The sequence below is a fragment of the Xiphias gladius genome, chromosome 19 (genome assembly GCF_016859285.1).
Source record: "Xiphias gladius isolate SHS-SW01 ecotype Sanya breed wild chromosome 19, ASM1685928v1, whole genome shotgun sequence".
Lineage (NCBI taxonomy): Eukaryota > Metazoa > Chordata > Actinopteri > Istiophoriformes > Xiphiidae > Xiphias > Xiphias gladius.
This window is the reverse complement of record NC_053418.1, coordinates 30,802,346-30,812,962: the sequence shown is the minus strand read 5'-3', so window position 1 is coordinate 30,812,962 and position 10,617 is coordinate 30,802,346. Positions and strand designations below refer to the sequence as shown.

The following is a 10,617-nucleotide window of genomic DNA, read 5'->3' as shown; positions in this document are numbered from 1 at the left end:
GTCCTTCTTCAGACCACATACCGCTCATCCATGACACATTGTGACTGGCTGAGACCTGCTGCACTACACATACCATTTGTCCAGCCAATGTGCTATGCTTTTAGACTACATCTGTGCACAGGTCTGTTTTCCATAAATAGATACCTAGACAATGAGGCTTCCTGTACCATGGACAATGAGGTTTCCTGTTATGCACAGGAGCGGGTTTAGCTATTCGGGGGCCCTTAGCACACTCAGGCATAGGGCCCTTATTTTACCCTTTCTCTAACAGAGAATGTTAGTGGTGGCACACACACACACACACACACACACACACACACACACACACACACACACACACACACACACACACACACACACACACACACACACACACGGACACAACAAAATATTTTTCATGTTATGACGTTTTGTCGTAACTAGATACCAAATTATTCAGTTTTTACAAGAAACATTTCTATCACTCAGTCTTGTTATATCATAAACCTCTGGTTATTTCACAAAATGAACAGATTTCATCAAAACCAACTTTTCTCATTATTACCAAGAAAAACTACAATGGCTGGTTTAAATAAGGTTTAAGTTTTATTTGATGCTTGGGACTGAAAGGGGGGTTGAAGCCTGTCCCAGGCCAACAGGGTAGCTACACAATGGTTCCACAATAGTGGATAGTTCACCAGTCCATCACAGGGCTGGCACAGATAGTCATTATCATATTCACATCTATTGGCAACCTTTAGGGGGGTTACTAGTTAAATACATTTTTGTCCATATTAACAACTAGATGGAAAACTAGATGTGTGGAAATTGAAAAAATGAAGCAGTGTTTGCGCAAAAACACCTGCCACGTCTACATTATATGATTTTTACAGTGCCTATTCAGGCAGTGATGCACCAGAGATAAACTAGATAAAGTGATATGGTGTTATAACAAGAATCCTTTCTTGTAAAAATGAAATTAATTTGGTATTTAGTAATAACAAGAAAATGCCATAATAAGATTAACAATATCTCGTTATAATGTGAAGAGGACCATGTAAAAATTATAGTTATGTTAAATGAGAAACCGAGTGGAAGTTTCTTTGTCAGGGTGGCAGCATTATGCAGCCATAATGTTACATCTGCTATTCCATATTTAAGTGGAAACACAAGGTGGGTGAAGTGGATGAAGTACCTTGTAGCCAGAAATGTCCTGATTCAGGTTGTGGTCCTGCTGTGATCTTGTAGCCTGATCCCCCTGCCAGTCCTCCAGCAATGGGAGGATGCTGAGGGCGTTGTCCTGAGTGATGGGCATCCTGGCATCCTGGGCCTTTTGGTGGGTCTCTCGCCAATAACCACACTGACGCTTCAAAACTTAGTACAGGCACAGGAACCAGGGTGGGCTGACAGCCCCATATACATTTCTGAAAGAGGCTGGCTGCAGAGAAACTGTGCAAACTCGACTCTGAGATTTCCAGATGAGCAGAGGTGGAAATTTTCAGATTACTGGCAGGATATTTCCGCTGTGGTGTCTGAAGCACCAGAACATTACCTAAAGAGAACACAATAATGTCACATTGTCGCAGCAGATAAAGGGGTAAATAAAAATAAAAAAGATAAATGAAAATATGTTTTTGTTTGAATAAAATAAAGTTGAATTGAAGTTTGATCTTTTTGTTACTTTGCCAACCCCCATCTTTTTTTATTTCTAAATAACCTTAACCTTAATTATCTAATTAACCTTATCAGCTACAATCGAATAACCCCTATTCAAAGCCTTTTAAGTTATACCAGGGAACTTTGCAAAGTTGTCCTTTAAGTTCTTCACATTTCATTTTGGCAACTGAGCCTTTGGCTATGGCTGTAGTGTAAACTACATGGAGTATGTACTGTATGGAGACAAGGGATTTAACACAAGGCACAATTTGTTTAGATGTCTCCTTTGCTGCTGCTGCTTTATCATTATTGAAACATTTTAATTAATTTTCTGGATAAAATTGAAACTATATAAAAGTGAACTCTGCCTAATTAATCAAGAAGATTTACAATTCTCTGATACACAGTTTAAGGTTGAATGGGAGCCATTTATATATTTGGTGGTTTCAATCACAAGATCATGTTAACAACTTTTTAAACAGAATTTTCACAAGCTATTGGACGAAGTTAAAGAAGACTTTAACTAAATGGTTCCCCTTGTCTCTCTCAGTCATCTAACAAATTCATATAACGAGAATGACAATACTTCCAAAGTTACTTTACCTCTTTCATTGTCTGTGTTCATCCTGAAGTCTTTAAATTTCTAGACTATAATAGCATCATATATTTGGAATATTAAACATCTACGCAAGGCTTTTTTTTAGCAATCCAAGGAGGTATGTCACTCAACAATTTACATGTTTATTATGGGGCTACTAACATATGCTCCAGCCTAACGATTTAGCCTGGGTTGGTATGGAGGTCAAATCCTGTGAACCAACTTTTCTCCCTGCTTTTCTGGGAGCTGCATGTCTGCCAGTCCTTTCACAATCTAGTGGTGAGCTATTCTCTAAAAATTTGGGCTCAAATCAAGAAGAAGTTTGTTTTCCATTCTTTTCCATTATCAACCCATATTACCTATAAGAAATGTCTTCAAAACAGGATACAACATTTCTAAACTGGTTTAAGAAAGGCCGTAAATATTTTAAAGATCTCTTTATTTAGAACACCTTTGCATCCTTCAGGCAGTTGGCTGCAGGTTAGACATTATGTGCAGGACCAGATACTCTTTTTCCCAGTAAAGAGTATTGAAGGGTATTGATTCTTTACTTGCTGTTAATCCATTGCAGAAAGGGCCTGTTTCCACTCATTATGATATTATATAAAAATTTGAGTCATTGTCCTTGAGTATTATTAAATCTGCCTGGGAACAAGACCTTGGTACATTTTTTTACAAATTAAAATCTGGAACACTATTCTTAGATCAGTACTTTCACCTTCCATGTGTGCAGGGCACTCTTTAATAGCTTAAAATAGTTCATCAAAATTATATTTCAAATGTTAAATTGTCCAAATACACTGATATCAGTTCCAGCTGTGGAGACTATCCTGTAAAAACCAAGCCCATAGGTCATCTGTGCAGCAGCTTATATTGACCTGTAGTAAGGTTTTATCGTTAGGCTACCTCTAGTGGCCGTAGTAATTATGACAGGAGTAAAAGAGTAAGTCAAGTGACATAGTATAAAGAGTGACAAAATCCAGATTAGAAGGAGGTTGAGGTATATTGATGGGTCAACAAAACATAGAACTTTCACATAGGAGACAACTGTTCATTTCCTGTTCCAGACCCATGAACATCATTATTTTTGTTAATTGTGACCGTTTCACTGCCTTAACTGCATGTTTAATTCAATTCAATTCAATTCAATTCAATTCAATTTTACGCATATAGCGCCAAATCATAACACAAGTTTCGCAGGACATTTTTCATATATGCAGCAGGTCTAGACTGTACTCTTTATAATAATTATATTATTGTAACCATGAAAACAAAGGTCATCTAACCTTGATGAAATACTTATTTTAATCCAAAATACTATCTTTTCCTAAACCTAACCAAACTGTGAACGTTCCATAAACTTAACCACGTGTTTATTATTTTAACCATGACCACAAAGGTCGTGTAATATTATGGAAATACTTATTTTAACCAAATTCACAATCTTTTCTTAAACCAAACCAAACTGTGACCGTCCCATAAGCTTAATCACGTTTATTATTGTAACCATGATGACAAAAATCCAGTACACTGCCGTCATAAGGGTGTTATTTCAGGAGACACTCCTATGAGTTGTATGGGTTGTGTTTGATACTATCTCACTTAACAAAACAAAGAATTGAACCAAACCTGGTAAACCTCAAAAACAGTAAGGCCAGATGGTAGTTCACCAAAACATTAAAAAAAGAAATCAGTAGAGTTCTGGACAGTAAGGTTCTATAGACTAATTACACTTAAGTCAACCTTTGTCAAAAGGATGAAAAGAGGAAAGTGTGGAGAAAAAGAGGAACAGCTCATGACCCTTGGCAGTGCTCAGATTCAGACAAATGCATCAAAACTCACTGGACGATATTTCATCATTCAGTAGGACAACGATCCTAAAAATATGGCCAAAGCAACCATAGAGCATTTCATGGTGAAGAGGTGGAATGTCCTCGATTGGCTGTCTGATATCTAACAGTCACTGTCTGCAAAAGTTTTTCTACAAAATATTAAACATGATTATTTTGTTTGACTTTATGTGTATCTGTCCAGTTACTTTTGAACCTCTAAACTTTGGGCATTATGTGTTAAAAAGGCTATTTCTCACGCACAGTTCTTTAATTAATGTAAACCTACTCAAATTAAACCTGACACTTGGCACTTTAATGGTCTTGGTATCCATAATTTGAATGTGCATAAGCACAGAGCCTCAAGAACAAGAAATCTATAACTCTGCAAATACTTACTCTCTGGGCTGTAAACATCACTCACACAGATCACTTTTAGTTTGGTTTATTGCCAGCTTTCACACCACTTTAAAAACAAACCCACTAAAGGGACATACACTCCAGAATTCCTTTGAACCGTGACAGGTTAGGTGTAAAAGCACCCATATATCACTTTCACACCAGTGGTTCTGTTCATTTGATGCAGGCGAAGGTTAAAAAACAAAACAAAAAAAAAAACACATTGTTAACTTTTAGTTGCGGTCTGTTCTGCTTTGTAGTAACACAGATCTTTTCTAACCAAGAGGTGTAATCATGAAATCAAATACACTGACAGGTAACTTATTTTTTGCACAGTTTTGGGTGACTGTCATTCGGCTTCAGCAGCACTTCGTGAACCCACATAGGGAAATCAAATTCAGTGACTGACAGCAGGATATGCAGCAGTTTACTGAATGAACAGCTCTCGACAAATGATTAATAGTCCTGCATTAATAATGATACCTTAACAGTCAACAATATAACTACAATTTCACTCACTTTTTAATGAAAAACTGATAAATATGCCACACCTCTGTTTTACAGAAAATGAAGTGCGCTTCAGGCATTCTGAGTCAGAGTTATATTAAAAGCTTTTATTTAGTCAGGCATATTGGTTAAAACACTGACCGATTCTGTCCTCACAGGGCATAGTACAAAAAAAGGTCCATGCAGATTGGGAGCATTTGGATGCTTGTTTATTGTTTAATTGTTAATGAAATGTGATTTTCATGATTGCAAGCTGAAATAATGACACACAGTCAGCCCAAGAATTTAAAGACTTACTATTAAGACCAGTTGAAGTAAGGAAGAGGTCGGATTTGAGCCCTCAAGCAAAGTATTGAGAGACAAAAGCTTACCACTGAGCTATTTGGGAATGCATGTCTTACAGAATGTTTGAACACCGAATTCACCAACACAAACTGCTGAATTGTCCAGGCTCCAAACAATGTAAACATATCTTAATGATATTAAGCCATTTGCTTTAAGACGATGTTCCTGAAATTGTGCAGTGTTCCTTCACGATCTATCAGAGCGATATCAATATATCTATCAATAGAGATATCTTTATGATGACTCATGCAAAGTTTGGTAAAGACTGATTATTTCTTTCCAGAAAAGCAGCTGATTTTCTCAGTTCAAGCAATGCTTTTATGAAGTAATTGTGTATTTCTGTAAAATGGTTTGACATATCAAATTTTCTCAAAAGTCTTTTGGTAAGCAGGGTCTGTAGACGATTCACACTAAATTTCAGAAGAATCTGACAAACAGTCTTGGATGAGTTGATAAAAATAAGTATTTCAGACTGTGAAAAGGCAGGAAGATTAACTTGCAAAAAGTCAAATTTATAATGCAGATTGAGCAAAGTGTATTACAGGAAATTTATCTCAAGCAATTGCTGAGATACAGGCTTAAATGTAAATGTCAAAGGTGTCAGGCAGATCAGACTCACAGCCTAGGAGTTTAAGGGGTTTCATGATTCTGCAAGTTTCGTGTTAATCGAACTGACCTATGAGCCTCAGTGGGGCATAGCAAACTACATGCCTAAGATTTGTGTTCATCAGACTGACTGTTACCAAGATATAACATCACTTCTTGTTACCCAGAGGAAGATATTCGTTTATAACTTTTGCATTTTGTGGACTATCAAAATTCTGTTAATAACTTTTAATCATAAGGGTCCTTAAATGCTACATGCAAAAATTAATGCAGAAAATTTGCGCGGCCTATATCACAAGATTCAACTAAATTCAGGGTATGTGTGTATGTAAGGCTTGATTATTGCGCTTGCTGCTGGTCGACGCATCATTTTTGGTGTCTGACATGTGCATCATTCTATACCTTCCCTGAAAATTGGCACCCAGCCCTGCGGGAATTGGACCCTATTAATAATCTCCGGCCCTGGCACCCCTGGTGCTTGGGCCATAAATATAGGTGAAAGTGGTAACAATCAGGCTCCAACCAGCTTGATAACACTGGGACTCATTGTTGCAGAATTCATGAATTATGGTATTTGGGATTGTAAACTGTGGTGGAGAAAGCACGTCCAGGCTAAGACCTTTACAAATTACTAATGAAAGATCAAGACCAGATGCAACCTGGAAAGGAGAATTCAACCCTTAACCTTTGGATTGTGATACCGACACATCACCACTGTGTCCGGGTATACAAAATACCAAGGATTTTTTTAGACAAAGGGTTAATTATACATTGAATAAATTTCACAGTTAGATATTTTATTTATGGTTTTTGCAAAATGATATGCATATTGAAGGCTGAAGATTGGAGAACTGAACTTCAATTTGGAAATTGGGCAAATGGGAATTTGCTTATGATCTTCATGAACACTCAATGTTTATTGAAGAATTTATGAGTTGAGATTTTTGTGACTTTAAGACACAGTGGCAAAGGCAGGTCCCAGCCTAAGATCTGAGAATTGAGATTCAAAGACTGAGACAAAACACAACCTGATGTAACTTATGACCTTTAGGGAAGTCGGGATTTACATGACTACATTTACAGCTATTTTGATAAAAAACTTGATTGGCTTATATAATTGAAATGGATTGACGTATCAAAATGTCTTTAACAACTTAACAAATGAATTGCATTTTTAGAGCATAATAAAAATGATGGAAGGATTTGGACTCTAGACCAAGGTCTTTGGGTTAAATTTGGCAAGTTGATTATTCCAACATCACCTTGAGGTCAATATATGTGTCCGAGTAGTGGGTGGAATTGTGGGTGATGCTCCCTAGAGGCAATATCCCAAGACTTTGCAGCGAAGCTCTGACCTAGCATCCGAACACATGTATCAAGTTCTGTTACGATTGCTTGAGCCAATTTTGATTTATGAGTATTTATGTAAAATTGAACAAAAAGACACGTGTTTTAAAATGTATAATTACAATAAGGATTGATGTATCAAAATTTCCTTAACAACTTAAGATCAGGTAAGTCTGAAAATGATCCTGACCAAGTTTCGCGACATTTGGCCAAGCAGTTTCAGAGAAGATGTTGAAATTAGATTTCTGAAATAATGGAGAAAAAGTCATGAAATTTTTACATTTTTAGGGCAGAAGAAACATGGAGAAAAGATGCAGATGAAACAAAAGATTAAAATGATGAAGAATTTTTATTCTAAGCCAAGCTGTTTGAGATAATTGGGAAAAAGCAACCTGATTATTACAACACCACCTTGAGGACAATTAATGTATTTTTTGTGCCTGAGTAGTGGGTGTAATTTGCAACCTACCAGTCAATTTTGTGATTTTTAAGTCTTTAGGTTTATGCTGCATAAACACTTTTAGTGGAGAAAAGTAGAAGTGATAATAATAATAATAAGAATGAGAACAAAAACACTAGGGTTCCAGCAGCTTAGCTGATTGAACCCTTAATAATAATAATAATAATAATAATAATAATAATAATAATAATAATAATAATCAACCGACACATAAACAATAGAATTTTGACAATTTTGGGCTTGAACCCTAATGATTAAAAGATATATAGAACAAAGTTATCATAATGACATCCAAATATTAATAAAAATCATATCAATCAGGATATTGCAGTCCTATCAATAGTTACACTTAAGAAAGCTATTTATAAGAAAGGTATATAATTTATTCCCTCATTCAAACACAGATATACTCAGGCATCGAATTTAAAGTACAAGAGTTCATTTTAAAATGAACTAACTGGTTATTTGTGAAAGCACTCTGAAACTGACACAAATTACTCAAAATAAAAGAGTTAGTAGCTAGTCAAACCTTATTTTGGCCCTTCATAAAAGACAACAGAAGTACTTGACTTTATAGAATAAGTCAAATACCAGGTAATGTAAGGCCAATTAATGATTTACAATTATGAATGTCAGCTTGAGTGTGTCAGTATGTGTACATATAAATATATCTTACAATTTACATCTTGCAGAGGATATAACTTTTAGAGTATATGTTAAAAGCAACAAATTGTATGCCATGACAAAAACCTTTCTCTGCAGTTGAATTCCCCTGAACACCTCTGGCTATTTACTTTTATTAGTTTAGCTGGTTATCTGAAATCCTAGATGGGTGTTAACCTTTCTCTCATCTGGTGAAGGTTGAGCCATGACATCACTTTTTAAAAACACAAACACTTGTGTTAAAAACAGTATATTTTATGCCAAATCTAACCATTTATAGTAATAGAAAACATCCTGAAAAACACCAAAACTAAAAAAAGTGACTGGTCTCACCCACTACCCCCTAGTGAAATAAATTAAACCCAATGACTGCCTGAATGATAAAAAAAAAAAAAATCTATAAACTTATGCTTAATTTCTATAACTTATAAAGTTATGCCTTGTAAATGGCTGACAGTAATGTTATGTTTGTTGTTAATGGTCTGAAACATGCTAAACCAGCAGAGGCCTTCAGGGGCCCATTGATAATAAAGTGCTCATATGTGAAGTGAGGAATCTGGGTTGACCCTTCATCTACATGCTTAACTACAGACAGAGAGCGTAGTACAGCCACAACCATGGCAGATATAGACAAAAACACAGGCTACCATGAAACCAAACTTAAATGACTATACAGAGCTTAGGCTTCAAATTAACTGTTGGGCTTCGTGGTACCATCTGTCTCTACTATTCCTGTACACTCCAAACTGAAGGCAAACAGGGCCTGCCCTGTTCTGGCCTGAGCTCAGCCATGGGCTGGAATGAGACGTGTAGGTTTACAAGGAATTAGTCGAGGTGAGGGTATAGTAAAATCTCAGGAGGATGAAGCTTTCAAAATATGATATCAGGCGGCAAAGAAGGCAATTACAATCCCATAATATATGACTAAGGGTAGGATGTCCAAGGGATTGATGAGAGCTTTTCTAGATTAACTAAACATGCACAATTCTTAAAGAGGAGCTCATCATGGTTAGTAACCCTCTGCCTGTGTGGCTCTGGTCAAGCTTTGTAAAGTCTCAGAAAATAACCATAATGATGTCATCTGGCCGAGATTGTAGTGAGATGCATTAAGCGAAATGTAGGATCCAGTTTTTTTTTTGTTTGTTTTTTTTTTAGTTTGACCTATAGGAACTAAAAGTTAGCTTTAATTTTGACCATTCATTTTTTTAAAATAATTTCAGAGGGTTATTTAATGCCTTTATTAGACAGATGGCAATGAGGGGGAAATGAGGGGAGAGAAAGAGATGGGTAATGATGTTCCGGATGAGATGCCAACTGGGGATGTTATAGTTCATATTCATTGCCTTAACTTCTAGGCCACCAGGGTGCCCCAGTGATTAATTTTTTTTAATGTGTCACTCACAAGTCCCCAAGTTTTTTTGGAAGTACAGTACTAAATCTCTATAATAGCTCTGTATAATTATAGCTTATCAACGCTGTGTCTTCTCACTGTTCATTAATTTGTCCAACTTTCCTAAGCATTTTGACTGTAAGAGCTGAGGAAATCTTGTAGTACACATGTACATCAAGCTTTTCCTAAAAAAAAAAAAAAAAAAAAAAAAGGGGGGGGGGGCAAGGACAGATAACTGCTATTAACCAGCTAGTTCAGTAAACTCAGTTCTGTCAAAGTGGCTGTCCCCGTCTTTTCACTCCAACAATAATAAATCTCCTGTTTGTCCTGTTTGTTACGGCTGCATTGGGGGGTGGCAATCCCAACGTGGGTGTGTTCAGAAAATTCAGCTGAGGTTTCAACTTTGTGCATCACCACAGACAGCTGGCAAACTACTCTCTTTCTCCTTATTTAGAGAAGCTCGGGGACGGGACACATAAACTAAGTAGGCAAAATAAACTGCAATAAAAGCCAGTAGGATACATTAATATACAATCAGACAGTGTCTATAGAATTACTTTAAACAATCACTATGAGAAAACAACCAAATACTTACTGTTTAGCTACAACACATTACTATTTGGGTTGTCACCAAATTAGGGTCTTCAAAGTCAAGTCCGAGTTGGATTGCCCTCCATTTCAACCACCCGTCTCTACTGCCATCATAATTACTTTTGTGGTTTGGTCATTTTGAGACAAGACTCGGTTTGTAAAGTCTATAGCCTGCCTGAAACAAAACTAATTTCCATGCACTTGTTCTGTTCAGACAACTGCTGTTTCCAGTACTGTTTCTGGATGA

The 10,617-nt window shown here is 36.5% G+C and overlaps 1 protein-coding gene across 3 annotated transcripts in view; it reads right to left on the bottom strand.

Annotated features, from left to right (window-relative positions):
• pdzd2 (PDZ domain containing 2) overlaps nt 1-10,617 on the bottom strand; it is a 90,062-nt gene that overhangs the window by 68,187 nt on the left and 11,258 nt on the right. For all 3 annotated transcript variants that reach the window (XM_040154734.1, XM_040154736.1, XM_040154735.1), the window contains exon 2: nt 1,175-1,531. In XM_040154734.1, the coding sequence (XP_040010668.1) occupies nt 1,175-1,294 (120 nt within the window). In that variant the 5' untranslated portion in view covers nt 1,295-1,531. The remainder of the gene's footprint in view (nt 1-1,174; nt 1,532-10,617) is intronic.